The 16447-nt window shown below is 37.3% G+C and overlaps 2 protein-coding genes across 9 annotated transcripts; both read right to left on the reverse strand.

Moving 5' to 3' along the window:
* Positions 1-738: 738 nt before the first annotated feature.
* On the reverse strand, positions 739-7697 carry LOC111811415 (uncharacterized). Of its 8 annotated transcripts, none has more exons than XR_015411966.1 (9): positions 7112-7697; positions 4245-6293; positions 4095-4149; positions 2740-2888; positions 2203-2289; positions 1957-2085; positions 1378-1570; positions 1150-1236; positions 739-1082 (listed from the first exon to the last, which is right to left on the reverse strand). XR_015411966.1 is itself a non-coding variant. In XM_023698251.2 (8 exons), the coding sequence occupies exons 2-8, from the start codon at positions 7178-7180 to the stop codon at positions 1469-1471; spliced, it is 2640 nt and encodes an 879-aa protein (XP_023554019.2). In that variant the 5' UTR covers positions 7181-7210; positions 7296-7697; the 3' UTR covers positions 739-1468. The 8 variants fall into 8 exon arrangements, 3 of the variants coding, with proteins under 3 accessions (XP_023554019.2, XP_023554020.2, XP_023554018.2); XR_015411965.1 differs by having other exon boundaries at positions 1150-1256; XR_015411964.1 differs by having other exon boundaries at positions 739-1236.
* Positions 7698-9634: 1937 nt separating this feature from the next.
* Positions 9635-12024, reverse strand: LOC111776282 (nuclear transcription factor Y subunit C-2). Its single transcript, XM_023655695.2, has 2 exons — positions 11761-12024; positions 9635-10658 (listed from the first exon to the last, which is right to left on the reverse strand). Exon 2 carries the CDS (start codon positions 10627-10629, stop codon positions 9874-9876), a length of 756 nt encoding a protein of 251 aa, XP_023511463.2. The 5' UTR covers positions 10630-10658; positions 11761-12024; the 3' UTR covers positions 9635-9873.
* Positions 12025-16447: the final 4423 nt, after the last annotated feature.

Consider the following 16447-nt stretch of genomic DNA (forward strand, 5'->3'; position numbering starts at 1 on the left):
CCTTTTAACGGGATTTTTTAAACAGTATTAAAAGTCTAAAGGTATCGAAAAGTAAGAAAATTATTTAAGTTTACCAATATTATTAAAATAATTTAAGTTGGGAATATTTTATTAATTGAGCATAACTTTTAATAGAAATAAAGACAAAATTTTGAGTTAACTCATTGAAAATAAAACCAGTTATATATTACTTAAACCTGATTATTAAAAGTAAAATTGGAATATAATGGTCTAAGCCAAATTTAAGAAAGCTTAAACGTTTTAGTAAGTTTAAAATATTAAAAGTATCTAATAAATTTTTAAATTCTTTATTTTGCATCTAATTGGATCGATATACAACGTATTTGAAATAAATTTGAATTTTAGGTTAATAAAATCCTAAACTTTTAATTTCGTGTCAAATAAATTAATAACTTTGTAGAAATATTGGTTACGTCAATGTTCTATTAAACACAAAATTTTATAAAAAAAAATACAATAAAGCTTGGCAGGTCGAGTTTGACCTTAACACATTACCGAATCATTTTTGGCCAATTCCCGATTGTTTTGAAGCTTGAAAGCTACGAGTTTGATCTTTTAACACATTCGAAGAACCTCTTGCCAACATTCATCCTTTCATTAAAGCTTGGCTGGTCGATCTTCATATGAAACTCCGAGTTTTCTTGACCAAACGAACCATTTCGATTCTTCCCTCGTGTTCTTGTTGGTCGTCTCGAACGATTCATGCTTTATCGGTCATTTTTGCATGTCAAACACTAAAGACACTTCTATTTTGATTTGCAATGAGCTAAAATAGCTTGTGAATACACATTTATAGGCCTTTAGGAAGCCATAACAAACCAAATAGTCAAATCCTAAGATCTAAACTTGGACTGCGGTTAAATAACATTTAACCACGCCTAGACTTCAAAAGAAATATAAGAAAGTCTCAAAGACTTCCTACATCAATTACCTCCAATTTGACCTCAAGCTCTATCCAAGAAAATAGCAACTTTAGCTGCTGGGCTACGAAGTGCAACGATGGGAACAGTACGGTGACACTGGAGGGCCTACCGAAACCACTCAATCGTATATCCAAAGGGCTAACCAGAGTGAAGGTTCGAGTCAAGTGTGGTAGCCAGGATGGGTAGAGAATGAGAATCGATTTACCTATATCTTCGCACTTTCGTTGGACAGTTCCTTGCTGAGGTTACTGGTCGAAACGATCACCGCGAAAGTGTTGCTATTGTTTCTGATCTTTAGCAGTCCAAGGAAACCTCATTGAGAAGAAAGACGTTGAATCACAAAGCAATATATGAAATAGTTACTGGAATTACCAAAACAAATAGAATTTGAATTTCTAATCGCATACCAAAAAAACAACTTAACACAGCATACCTAAAGAACCCATGAAGTGCAGAAAAAACGAGCACCTTCGAATAAATCGAGGTATGTTTCTCTGTTCATGCCACTAGGGTGTCGTCTATCATCATGATTGATACTCCTGTTTGTGAGATATCTTGCCTACGTTATCCACATACTGCTTCATTCGAGTTGGGTTTGACTCAAATATAAATGGCATTCCCCTTATCTACAAATGAACAAGATGAAAAGGAGAAAACATTCAATTCTCAAGCATAGACGTACAGTCCAACATGATCGTGTCGAAAATCCAGAGCTCCAACACTTCCAAGACTTCAGACCCCATAAAAATAGTAATGTAACAGATACAAAATATGGAACCGCTGTATCTTCTACACACTATTTTAAGCACAATGTCTAGCTTTCAATAAGTAATAGATGGGGAGAGTGCATGCATTCTCTTTACATATCTAAGGTCATTTTTCTCGATTGTACCAAAATCATTAAACAAAAAAATACATCACGACCAGTAAATCATGAGATGTGAACCGTTCTCACGAAAAGCAAACCAGAAACATTAGGCATTATTCCTTTGTAGTAACTAGAGCAACATACCTCAATCAAGCAGCCAGAATTAAGTCGCAGGCAGTGACCAGGGGCTACATCCTTGTTATTTATAGAGATTGAGCATTTACCAAGATTCTTCAGGGAGAAAAATCCATCCTGATCTAATTTTATAATTGCCTGGAAAGAGAATATGGGTGGTTCATTTCGATAAGGACACTATTTGAACAGGAGACGAATAAACGTGCAAAAGATATGATAACAATATAATCTGAAAAAAGATTGAATCAACTCTACCTGCCGCCGAGATATTTTGTTACCACTTCCCTCCCTTCCCAAGTCAATGTCCACAATGACATCCTCAGTTGCTCTACCTAATAGAACCTGCAAACAAATGACACTTAATATGCAAAACCAGATAATTTTCCTTTAAGAACAAACCCACTTGCAGTGCTTGCCTTCAGTGCATTTAAACTAGCCGGCTCTAAATCATCGCCAAAGTTATTATATTGAACTCAAGCACATCCTTCTCAATTAACAAGTCTGTTCAAGACACTAAGGAAATCCTCTAGTGGGAATCACAAGGACAGCAGGACAATGGAGCACAGGGAAGGGAATTCAAAAGAGAGAACAAACTGCCAAAGGAAATTGACCTAATACTCATATGCTTACTGGACAAAACCATCATATCAGTGTTCTTTGTGGTGGCAAACATCTTAAATTTTATCCAATTGAAGTCATCCAAGAACCTCATAAACTACCCCCCAAACAAGAGATCAGCGATTAATCCACCCGATAAATTGGCTTAGTTGAAATTATAAATCATTGAAATACCTCTGATTTCTTAATGTAATGCTTCGAATATCGGCCATATAGAACTGCTAATGCCCCATGAGAAGCAGTAGATCTTTGCATGTAAGCATTAGCCCCTTGCTCCAGTCGTATGATTCTCTTCTTTGTGTCCACATGTTGATATTTTAAGACTACAAATTAAACAAGAATATAAGAATATTGCATGGCGAACGCCACATTTAACCAAAACAACATTGGAAATATCATATAAGCATTTACATACAAGGATAAAAAAAAAAAAAAATGTTATTCAAGGGGAGATAGAACTGAAAAGCTAAACTTGGATATCAACCACGTGTAACATATGCAACAGTGTGGTCGAGTAATGTCAGAATAATATTCAGCCAATTGTACGCACACTATGGCTGGACAGCAGATTATCAGCTAGTTCTTGCCAAAATGCATTAAGAGCACTTACAGGCTATCAAAAGCCAGCTACGATTCAATATCAATACTAAATATGGAGACGTGGCTTCTTTCAAAAACCAAGTTTGGAATATATAGTAGCTTCTGTACAGGGGATATCAACTTTCCATACAATATTTTTTATATTGTAACAATTTATAGTCTCTTTTATGAATAAATGGACTTTCATTAAGAAAAAAAATGAAAGAATACGAAGGCAAACAATATATTTTTTATATTGTCACAATTTATAGCTAGTTCGCACATTACACTCATGCATGCCTAAATACATTTCTTTCCAAACATTTAAAAGACTGAATAGAAACAGTTCGATGATGCAATCCATTGATGGCAGAGCACCAACCAATATAGAACCAAGAAAGTACCAGAATAGATATTAAATGAAAGGGTTTAGAAACTATGACGTTCATTATTTCATTTCAAAGAAGATAACAAGGAATAATGCAATTAGAAGTTTTGTTAGAATGTTTACTAAAAGTGACAAGAAATTGCATAAATTGTCATTTTATCCTTTTGATTATAACCTGAGAAGGAAAGCTAAAATATAATGATTTCAATGTATAATTCACACTTGAACCATGCAAAATCTAATAATATCAATTTGGTAAACTTTAAACCAAAAACCGAATTTAGAAGCACTTCTGATTTCAATCTATTTAAATTAAATGATCACAAACAAAGAGTGCTTCAATCCTACATATGATACCAGATCTTCTGAAATCCCATGTGCAACATTCAAACACACACCCATGCACAAAGGTAAATAATAATCTATTGATACTTCATCCTCACAAGGCAAGCACCATAGGATTTCTATTAGCAAGGCCGCAACATAATTAAGAATTGATTTAACCAGAAAATACATTGATCAAAATTACGCATTCAATAATAATAAGTCATCTATATGTTACCTTCTTCACTTGAATACAAATCCTGATCTTCTGGATCCAAGTCCATATCAAGTATCTGAAAGAGAAAGTTTTAAGAAACTGTAAGAGACAAATAGAGCAAGAGATACAAATAACTATCTGTCACTCAACTATTTATCATAGAAATCTTACCATTGCTTCAATATCTGAAAAATGAGGTACATCATCTTCACTGTCAATAGATAACTCTTCTTGATCAGATGTCGAAGATAGTCCACCTTGTTCAACACCAAAAGTACCTCTAGTACCCCCTTCCTGTGATAAACGATGATCTTTCAAAGAAGCCAATATATCTGGTTCCTGTTTAATGTCACAGGCAGCACTTGGTGGATACATTCTAACATTGTCAGAATCAAAGCCTGGCTTATCTGCATGAGCATTCAAAAAATTCTCACCAAGATGATTTACCCGGGAAATTTCATTGTTCTCTTCCTTGAGCACAGCTGGAAGGGCAGCATCACTATTTCCATTTATGGAGCCAACATTACTCACAGATGGCAAGTGTCTGGCGTTGCTATGGGATGATCTATAATTAACACCAGCTCCACCAACTGGATGCTTTTCACCTCTTTCAGAAAAACCATGCAATCCCGATAGAACACGAGGTTGTCCATGATTTTTCCTCTCCCTAACAAGGTTTTGAGTCTCACCAGATTTCTCATTATAAGTGAAATCCTTGGTAGATGAAAAGGTAGTATTGATGCAATCTTGAAAATTGTATCCCATCGTAGCCATTGTTGACAATGGAGGTAGGAAAACATCATCATTGCTCGGGATGTCTGGGTCTTCTGTGTTCAAAGTACAAAAAAGAGGTTCATCACCTTTTACAGGACACTGACTGTTCAAAGATGCAGATGGCGAAGAATGAGCTTCAGAAGTACAATCCAAATGTCCAACACCACAGTCGGATCCTTTTTCATATAACCCTCCAGAACATGCTGTGGGGGGATCTACCATTGTATCAGTTGGTAACACTGTTTCTGCATTAATTGCATTAGTTGTTTGATCATGATTGATTTCATTTGGTGAATTCAACAAAAGCGAGCTCAAACCATCATAATATGACTTATCAAGCGCATCCTTTCCATCAACATCCATGAAAAGTAGCTCGTCCTCATTGCTCATGTTCATAAGAGAATTGGACAGTTCTGCAAGATAAACTTCAGCAGTGGCATTTGGACTTTTCAAATGATCTTGCTCAACTTCAATCTTCAACTTTAAGTCAGAGTAAGCATCATAGCCTGCTACTCTTGCATTTTGAATGTTTTTGTTCCCATCATCATCAGGTAGTTCAAAAGAGTTACTTGTAGGTATATCCTTATCTGCAAAGCCAACATCAATTGGCAAGGCTGGTACTGAGGCATTTCTCCATATTGGCATACCAGGAAGCGGAGATGAGTACTCAACATTGTGAAATGATGCACCAGATTCAGAAACAGGAGAGTTAAAGACATTGTTATCCTCTAGTTCAGAGCCCATCACTCTCTGATCATTGCTCAGTTGCCCAAAAGTAGAAGGTCTTGCCTCCAAATCATTTTCAAAGATACTATGGACTGGAAAACCAGTCGATGGAGCCAATTCCTCAACATGAGAATCAATTGCAGAAGGAGGCAGACTCTCTCTCATACTGTGAGAAATTCCCTCCTGTCCATTATCCAGATTCCTGGGAAAATGCTTTTCAACTGTACCTTGACATCCAGATTGAAAAGTGTGCTCCACATCATCAGTATTCATCACATTCTGAGAGAAATCACATGGCAAGATCCCCATCTCTGAGCTCTGAAGTCCAAAATCATCAGATATTGGAGGGATACAATTTCCGGACATAGGCTCTTCAACAACATAGTTACTATTACTGGGTCCAACAAGAAAATTCAGGTCCATAGGGTTATTAAATGGTTCATTGCAAACTCTTTTACGCAAAGCATAGTAGCAATGGCGTACACTCCCAGATTTTCTCTTCCCACCAATATATTTGGTTTCTTTTGGATTCCCAAATTTGTTGAACTTTGACGGAAGAATGGAAGAAGAACGCTCGAAGTCAATCATGGACATAGATGCATCTTCGGATACAATTGGATCATAAAGTAAAGAATGCCATCGTTCTTGCAATTCTCTTACTGTGTATCTTCGAGAAAACTGCACAGCACCTTTGGCAAGGGACTCCAAGGAAGCACCTGCCTAGATGTTTAAACAATTAAAATGTGTACCAAGAAGCACCAATACACTAGTTCTCTTGACAGAAAAAAAAGCATTGGAATTCGTCCAAAATAACTAGCACGTATACAAAAAACCTGAAGCACAGTCCCTTCAGCGACATTAGATAAAATAGGAAAGAACCTGTAGCATAATCCATGGTCTACTAATTTGTGGCTCACGAAGAAGAAGAGAATTCACCACTTATGAATCAAGGTGCAAGAAACGAAATCCTATCAAACCTCTTGCTTGCTTTTAAGAACACTGACAATTCAATTGTTCTCTTACATCCTCGACTCGAGAAAATGAAAGTTACATAACATAGCATGCCTTAAGAGTGCTTTAAAATCGTAGACGCATCTTCGGTAATTAAACCTGTTCTTCATATATAAATTTTGAATTATAACTTCCAGACAGATAAGGCAGTTAAAGGCTTTCTAGTTATAAAAATGAAAGTTCCTATTTGAACAATCCCATGGATTTTCTAGCACAAACATCCCGCCTACCATAACTTGAACCTCAAGTGATAGAGACTACGCAGTGAAGGAGATGGTCCCACAGTTTAACACAAATTTTCAACAAGAACAATACAATATCATAATCACCATGAGGAAGAAAAAATTTAAGGCATTCAACAGTAAGGAACAAAACGGCAATCAAATTTATAACAATTCAGCAGTAAGAAATTCAATTCGCCCGATTGACTTAGACGGCCACAATTGAGACAATCAACCGCGAGTAATCGAAAGTAACAGTCTACGGATGAATCTTAAAAATGGCTCAAAAGAGGGAAATAGTTTTACCTCAACTGCGTTCTTGAGCAGAATATCATCTTCAGGAGTCCAAGGCGCGACGGGGGCAAGAGCTCCCATCTCCCTAAAGCAACAATTCCTTACCAGACCCTCTATAGAAAGCGTGGACTGTTGAAACTAACCGTAACAGCGAGAGAAGGAAGACGAAAGGTATGAAAATCGCCACTAGTTCTACCCGGCAGCAAGTTGTTCCACCGTGGCAGTCAAAACGCACAATCCCTGGTTGTGAAGAGGTCCGTCGCACACACCGCCATCAGAAAATCGTGTCGATCGCAGCAGTATGCTCGTGGTGGCAGCACACTGCCCGTCGCGTCACTACGTACGGTACCGCCTTACGCCGCGTGTAATCAAAATGACGTGGCGGTTAGTGAATTTAGGCTCGCCGGTGAAGAAAACAAAAACGCTGGTCAGAGTAATCGAGGGCCTTCCCACGCCTGAGACTGCAGCGATAGCGTCGGAGAGGAGGCGCAGTCGCCGGAAATGAAGAAGACGAGGGCGAGTGTTTGGCGGCTCGAACACACGTGAGAGGGAGCTGGAAGAAAGAGGATGGGGCTCATGGGCCTTAGGGTTTTCTTTAATTTCCTTCCCTTTTAATTTATTTATTTATTTATTTATTTTATTTATTTCATAGGGAAAATGGCACATAAATAAAAGAAAAAAAAAACTGACAGTTATTGTTTTTATATTAGTTTAAAATTTTCACTAATTAATTATTTTAACATATTTTTAACAAAATTAATTTAATATAGTTAAATTAAAATGGAATATTTTTTCTCATAACTCAAATGTATAACTAAATTAAAAATAAAAAATTGTATTTCTCCTCCGATATAATATTTGGAGAATATATTATAATAATTAGTTATGAAATATATCTTAGATATTTATAATAAGTTAATAGTATATTTTCTCTTTATTTTTAAGTATTAGTTGGTAGCTTGTATCCTATTTAAAACGTTACAAACAGATCGCACTTTCGATCCCACCCCTATTTCTCGTTCTTAATATTACTTTGTAAAAAAGTTTTTAAAAAATTTTAAATTGAGAACATTTTAAAAAAAATTGTACCTAGATAGTCTATCGGCATTTGATAGATTATCTCTTTTTAATATTACTTTTTAAAATTTATGAGTATTTTTTAAAAGTTGTATTAACGGTAAGAGTATTCTTAAACTTTAAACACAAATATCAATGGTCATAGCTTCCTTAGGCTCGGGTTTCAGCAAAAGATTAGAATTCACCTTTCTCAGGAAGATGAATTTGGTGAATATTGATTATGAACATGTTTTCGTCGAAACTAAAGGGTGGAGGAATTAGTTTGTGTTGATGCGAAAATCTGGTAAAAAAAAATCTCACCTGAACATTCACCTACTTCAATGGTAAATTTATAATTTGAAAAAAAAAATAAGTGACGTGAAAAATAGAGTAGAGGTGTGCACGGGTATGATGCTTGCTACACCGACTCTAATACTTTAGCTAGAGAGGTTGACTGTAGCAAACTTAGCTTTTAGAGAACTTTTAAAGAATGAAAAAGAAATCGAAAGATCAAGCTATCTGATATCGGTTAAAATGATGTATTTATAAGAAAAATAACCTAGGGTTTCTCTTTCCCTCTTAGGATTAAGATGCGAGTTTTACGCTCAATAATGAGTTGACCCATAAGTCTACTTTCGTTCGGGATTTATTTACTAGTCTTTTCCTAGCTTTTGACCTATTTGTCGGACCCAATTTTACCAACAATAGTAGTTCCCAATCCCAAGTTGGGGTTTATGGTTTAACTCGGGATTGTCATAGTGCAAAATTTATGGTGTACTCTTCTCTTTAACGACATGTGTAACATATCAAATTAAGCCCTTCGATGATTCGAGGAAGGGCCCAAATCATGAATTCTAATGGAAAATATAATCAAATCATCTGTGGATTTAACTAATTTATAGATTTAAACCCAAATCATTGAAGTCGAGTTAGGCATGACTTATACCGTGCTTATCTTCTACGACGACCTTAGGCATATGTTCTTAGTTCGACTTGGGATGGTCTCTAGATTTTGGACGTTGATTCTGGAGTTGACTTTACCTTAAATTCAATTATAGGGTGACCAATCTCAAGTGGTTGACCAAATATTTTCATTTGGAAAACTATCGAGTTCCGACTTGATTTTCCAATGACAATTTTCTTTCATCTCCTCATCTTTGAAAGTTTAATACTCCGCTCATCACGTTCGGGATCAATTCCTACCATGTCTTCATGTCACCTATGTCATTGGTTCTGAAAATACTCTACCCATCCTCTAATTTGATCTCGATATTCCTACCATGTCTTCATGCCACCTATGTTATTGTCGTGTAGAACTATTTCACGTGTCGTTGACATCACAATTCACCAAACCCTAAACCCGCTTCATCTTCTTTCAAGAAAGCTTTTTAGCAAGGGATTTTTAGCTCAAAATCTTCATCCTTTCTGCTTTGAACCTAAAATTACAATTAAAGTTGTTTTTTTGGCAAAGTTGGATCCTCTTCTTCCACATGCATTGTTGTACATTACAGTAATAGACAGTCAGAGTAATAAGAGATGAACACCCTCTCATCATACAAACTCAACTGCCCAACTTCTCCTCATTCACAAGTCCTCTACTAAGAGATCTTCTTTTATGAACTAATCTACACAGTCGACATCGCCTCTCTATCGATATATCACGACTGTCCTGAAAACACGTACTACTTTTTTACCTACATGTCGCTTTGCTGCTGAGTTCATTGCTGCTGCTGCTGCTGCTGCTGCTGCTGAGGTTGAGTGTGCGGCCATGGCATGAACGGCATAGGTGGTCGTGGCTGTTGCGCAGTGGCACCGTACACGTTCGCTTGATCCAATTGCTTCCCCATGATCATCCCCGTCGCACCAACTGGATGCTGCGAGGGAACATAGTAATAAGGAATATCAGCTGGGGAACCAACTACAGGAATAGAGGCTTTAGTGATTCCGAGGCCTTCCTCTTTCAGTTCGTCTCTAGGAATAATATCAACCAAGAAATCGAAGACATCGGTCCTCGAAATTGCAGCTGCGATATCGTTCTTCTGTAAAGTTCTCCTTTTGTTCTCTTCTGTATGAATCCAGGATCGTAGAGTCAATTCCAAGATGAACATTTCACACGCCTTTGCGAATACAACGGGTGCTTCAGCTGAAATCATTCGAACGTCTTCATCCGCTTTCATTATCTTCTTGATTCGAGCAAGGGGGAGACTATGGTTCTTGAAGTCAGTTGTTTGTTCAATCTCTTGCATTTGGTTTGCCCAAAACATTTGGTGTTGTTGTTGCTGGTGGTGGTGGAAGTGCTGAGCCTGCTGAAAGGCAAGCTGAGTTGGGGGAACTGTAATAGCGGGTGTTCCGGAAGCCACCAACGGAGCTGTTTGGTAAGGATTAGAATATGTGCCTGCACCGCCCGCACCGCCCACACCGCCTGCAGGCTGCTGTGATTGTTGCTGATGCTGTGAACGCTCTGATTGATCCATGGCTCACAATACTTGGTGTATATTCCACACTGTTCATCAAAACACAATTTCTATCATGCTTAAAGAACATCATAGCTTTAATCATCGATCTAGGTAACCGCTCAACCTCACCGCCAGCAGATATTGTCCTTTTTTAAATTTTCCTTTTGGGTTTCCCCTCAAGGTTTTTAAAACACGTCTGCTAGGGAGCGGTTTACACGCCCTAATAAATGGTGTTTCATTCTCCTCCCCAACCGATGTAGGATCTCACAATCCACCCCTTCAGAACCCAGCGTCCTCGCTAGCACTCGTTCCCTTCTCTAATCGATGTGGACCCCCCAATCCACCCCCTTCAGGGCCTAGCATCTTTGCTGGCACACTACCTCGTGTCTTCCCCTTTGGGACTAAGCCTCGTCGCTGGCACATCGCCTAGTGTCTGGCTCTAATACCATTTGTAACTGCCCAAGCTCACCACTAGCCGATATTGTCCTCTTTGGGCTTTCCCTTTCGGGCTTCCTCTCAAGGTTTTTCCTCTTTGGGCTTTCCCTTTCCTCTCAAGGTTTTTCAAACACGTCTAATAAAGAGAGGTTTCCACACCCTTATAAACGGTGTTTCGTTCTCCTCCACAACCGATATGGATCTCACAATCTTTTCCCAAGCAATTAAAAAGAATTGGGGCGTGGCTCCATGCCCCAAAATAGAACCTAGAAAACACTCATATATCCACTCACAGAAAGAATTTGTTCAAGCTAAAAAAGTTCATCAGGAGTGAAACAGAGAGTAATCATTCAGAGAAAAAGAATCATCAAAAGAGTAATTATTAAAGAACTTCTCAGCTCTCCAATCTGCCCTAACTTCAAACTCAATTGAATCCTACTGGATCTCCAACAGAACGCCATCGAAAACAGGAATTCATATCCAGAGCTTCGATTGTATGAATTGCTTAGCCATGGATTTCAATTTCAAAAGCATAAAATTAACACAAACGAAACAGTATTGAAATCGTTATCATGCAGCAGAGAAAAACAAAACTCGATCAAGGCAGAATCAAACGAAAAGAGGGAGTGAGTACCAAATAATCGATGGCCATAATCCAAAACACTAAATAAAAAGCAAAATAAGAAGAAAAAGAAGAAGAAGAAAGAAGATCACCTATGATTTTGAAATCCGAAACCGAACTCCACCAAAGTTCTTCAGTAGCAGAGAAGAAAACCTAAGAGAGAAGGATTAACAGAGGTTGAAAAGAAGGTGTTGAGAGGGAGAGGGATGATATAGAAGAGAAACGTGTCGAGGCGTGAGAGCTATGGCGGAGGGCAAGTGGCGGAGAGAGAGTGGGCGGGGGAGACGGAAGATGGTGAAAGGGATGTTTTTCTGTAGAAAACAATGGCGTATCTGTGCTCTCTCTGTCTTTCCTGAATGGCCCATTTTCCTTTTTCTTTTCTTCTTGGTCCAAATGGGTTTTTTTTTTTGCGTTGCTCCTACGTCAATAACAACGCACCACGTGTCTACATGGTCGAGTCGGGTTGGGTTGAGTATTTTTTTTTGACCCAATCTAAAAATTTAGGTTAGTTGTATGGATAACCCAACCTAACCCAACCCAACCCGAAAATTTTCATAACCCGAATTTGGGTTGAGTTAAGGTTCATAACTAACTTCTGTAAAAAAAATGTCACGAACCAACTTTGGTAAAAAACAATGCCACAAAATTGCCATTTGTTAAAAAAAAAAAAAAAATGTCACCTGACATAATTAATGGAGTGCAGAGCACAGACTGGAGAGATGCAGAGATAGTATTAGTGGAGAGTGTAAAAAATGTCATCAAAATACTTTCTCATCCACTGCTTTTCAAATCAAAATTTCCTTACTTCAGTCTAAATCCGAGAGATGAGAAGGAGAGATCAATGACGAGAAGGCGTGACAAACCCAATGAGAAGGAGAAATCAATGACCAGAAGGCGTGACAGCCCAGCCCAACCCAACCCAACCCAATCCAACCAGAAAATTTTCACAACCCAACCCAACCCTCTATTTTTAGGTTGGATTAAGGTTGTTCCAATTTTCTTTTTTAAATTTAAAAAACTCTCCTTAAAAAAATGTCACATAACCAACGTAACCAATCATCTATCATAAACAAGGCCACATAATTGCCCTTTGTCAAAAAAAAAAAACGTCACGTTTCTGGCCATAATTAATGGAGTGCAGAACACAGACTCAAAAGATGCAGAGATAGTATCGATGGAGAGTATAAAAAATGTAATCAAAATACTTTTCTTTCACAGTATTTCAGTTTTATTAAATCAAAATTTCTTACCACTTCGGTCTAAATCTAAGAGATCGAGAGACAAAAAGGAGAGACCAACAATGAGAAAGAGATGATATTCGTGGAGAGTGCAAAAAATGTCATCAAAATACTTGCTTCATCCACCGCGTTTCAATTTTATTTAACCAAAATTTCCTTACCACTTCCGTCTGAATCCGAGAGATCGAGAGATGAGAAGGAGAGACCAATGACAAGGAGGCGTGACAACCCAACCCAACCCAACCCAACCCAACCCAAAAATTTTCATAACCTAATCCAACCTAACCCTCAAATCCTCTATTTGAAAGTTGGGTTAAGGTTGTTCCAATTTTTTTTTTTTTTAATTAAAAAAACTCTCTTTAAAAAAAATGCCACGTAACTAACCTCTGCCAAAGAAAATGCCACATAACCCAACTTTGGTAAAAAAAACAATGCCACATAACTGCCCTTGTCAGAAGAAAAAAAAAACTGACATAATTAATGGAGTGCAGAGCACAGATAACCCCAACTTTCGTCAAAAACAATGCCACATAACTGCCCTTTGTCAAAAAAAAAAAAAAATGCCACCTGACATAATTAATGGAGTGCAGAGCACAGACTGAGAGATACAGAGATAGGATTCGTGGAGAGTGTAAAAAATGCCATAAAAAATACTTCTCATCCACTTTATTAAATCAAAATTTCGTTACCACTTCAATCCGAGAGATCAAGAGACGAGAAGGAGAGATCAACGATGAGAAAGAGATGGTATTTATTCGTGGAGAGTGCAAAGAATGCCATCAAAATACTAACCTCGTGTTTCACTTTTATTAAGTCAAAATTTCCTTAGCACTTTGGTCTGAATCCAAGAGATCGAGAGATGAGAAGGAGAGACCAACGACGAGGGGGTGACAACCCAACCCAACCCAAAAATTTTCACAACCCAACTCAACTCTCTATTTTTTGGTTTGATTAAGGTTGTTCCAAATTTTTTTTTTTAAATTTAAAAAACTCTGCTTAAAAAAATGTCACATAACCAACAAATAAAATGCCACTTAACCAATCATCTATCATAAACATTGCCACATTATTGCCCTTTGTAAAAAAAAAAAAAAAAATGCCACCTTTCTGAACATAATTAATGGAGTGCTGAGCACAGATTGGAGAGATGCAGAAATAGTATTTGTGAGAGTGTAAAAAATGTCATCAAAATACTTCTCATCCACAACATTTTAGTTTTATTAAATCAAACTTTTCTTACCACTTCCGTCTAAATCCAAGAGATTGAGAGACGAGAAGGAGAGACCAACGATGATAAAAAGATGGTATTCGTAGAGAGTGCAAAAAATGTCATCAAAATACTTACCTCATCCACCGTGTTTCAGTTTTATTAAATCAAAATTTCCTTACCACTTCAGTCTAAATTCGAGAGATCAAGAGATGAGAAGGAGAGACCAACGATGAGAAGGCGTGACAACCCAACCCAACCCTCTCCTTTTGGGTTGAGTTAAGGTTGTTCTAATTTTCTTTTTTAAATTTAGAAAACTCTCCTTAAAAAAAATGCCACAGAACTAACATCTGTCAAAGAAAATTTCAGGTAACCAACCTCAGTACAAAGAAATGTCATATAACTGCCTTTTGTAAAAAAAAATGTCACCTGCCATAATTAATGGAGTGCAGAGCAGAGACGGGAGAGATGTAGAGACAGTATTCCGTGGAGAGTGTAAAAAATGTCACCAAAATACTTCTCATCCACACCGTTTCAGTTTTATTAAATCAAAATTTCTTTAGCACTTCGGTCTGAATACGAAAGATCGAGAGATGAGAAGGAGTGACCAATTACAAGAAGGCATGACAACCCAACCTAACCCAAAAATTTTCACAACCCAATAAAAACTCTCCTTAAAAAAATGACACATAACTAACCTCTGTCAAAGAAAACCAACCTCAGTAAAAACAATGCCACATAACTACCCTAGAAAAAAATGCCACCCGCCATAATTAATGGAGTGCAGAATAAAGGCAGGAGAGATGCAGAGATAGTATTCTGGGAGAGTGCAAAAAATGCCATAAAAAAACTTACCTCATCTACAGCGTTTTAGTTTTATTAAATCAAAATTTCCTTACCACTTCAGTTTGAATCCGAGAAATCGAGCGATGAGAAGGAGAGACCAACAACGAGAAGGCGTGACAATCGAACCCAACCCAAAATTTTGATAACCCAACCCAACCCAACCCTCTATTTTTGGGTTGGGGTAGGGAGAGAGTTGGGTTAAGGTTGTTCCAATTTCTTTTTTTAAATTTAAAAAACTCTCCTTAAAAAAATGATACATAACCAACAAAGAAAATGCCACGTTAACGAACCATCTATCATAAACAATACCACATAATTGCCCTTTGTCAAAAAAAATAAAAAAATAAAAAATGTCATCTATCTGGCCATAATTAATGGAGTGCAAAGTCGGGAGAGATCTCTGCAGAGATAATATTCGTGGAGTGTAAAAAATGTCATCAAAATACTTCTCATCCACCGCTTTTCAAATCAAAATTTCCTTACCACTTCAGTCTAAATCCAAGAGATGAGAAGGAGAGATCAATGACAAGAAGGCATGACAACCCAATGAGAAGGAGAGATCAATGACCAGAAGGCGTGACAGCCCAACCCAACCCAACCTGAAAATTTTCACAACCCAACCCAACCCTCTATTTTTGGGTTGGATTAAGGTTGTTCCAATTTTTCTTTTTTAAATTTAAAAAACTCTCCTAAAAAAAATGTCATATAACCAACAAAGAAAATGTCACATAACCAATCATCTATCATAAACAATGCCACGTAATTGCCCTTTGTCAAAAAAAAAAAAAATACCACCTTTCTGGCCATAATTAATGGAGTGCAGAACACAGACTCAAGAGAGGCAGAGATAGTATCTGTGGAGAGTGTAAAAAATGCCATCAAAATACTTCTCATTCACAGTATTTCAGTTTTATTAAATTTCCTTACCACTTCCGTCTAAATCTAAGAGATTGAGAGACGAGAAGGAGAGACCAACGATGAGGAAGAGATGGTATTCGTGGAGAGTGTAAAAAAATGACATCAAAATACTTGCCTCATCCACCGCGTTTCAATTTTATTTAACCAAAATTTCCTTACCACTTCAGTCTAAATCCGAGAGATTGAGAGATGAGTAGGAGAGACTAACCAACTACCAGAAGGCGTGACAACCCAACCTAACCCAAAATTTTTCACTAACTCAACCCCAAATTTTCACCGGCCAACTCAATCCTCTATTTAAGGGGTTGGGTTAAGGTTGTTCCCATTTTTTTTTGTTTTTAATTTAAAAAACTCTCTTTAAAAAAATGTCACGTAACTAACCTCTTCCAAAGAAGCCAAGTAACCCCAACTTTCCTAAAAAAACAATGTCACATAACTACCCTTTGTCAAAAAAAAAAAAAAAAAAAAAAAAAAAAAAAAAAAACTCCTGACATAATTAATGGAGTGCAGAGCACAGACGGTAGAAATGCAGAGATAGTATTTCGTGGAGTGTAAATAATGGCATTAAAA

Source organism: Cucurbita pepo, chromosome 15 (genome assembly GCF_057944985.1).
Source record: "Cucurbita pepo subsp. pepo isolate OVF chromosome 15, ASM5794498v1, whole genome shotgun sequence".
Taxonomy (NCBI): domain Eukaryota; kingdom Viridiplantae; phylum Streptophyta; class Magnoliopsida; order Cucurbitales; family Cucurbitaceae; genus Cucurbita; species Cucurbita pepo.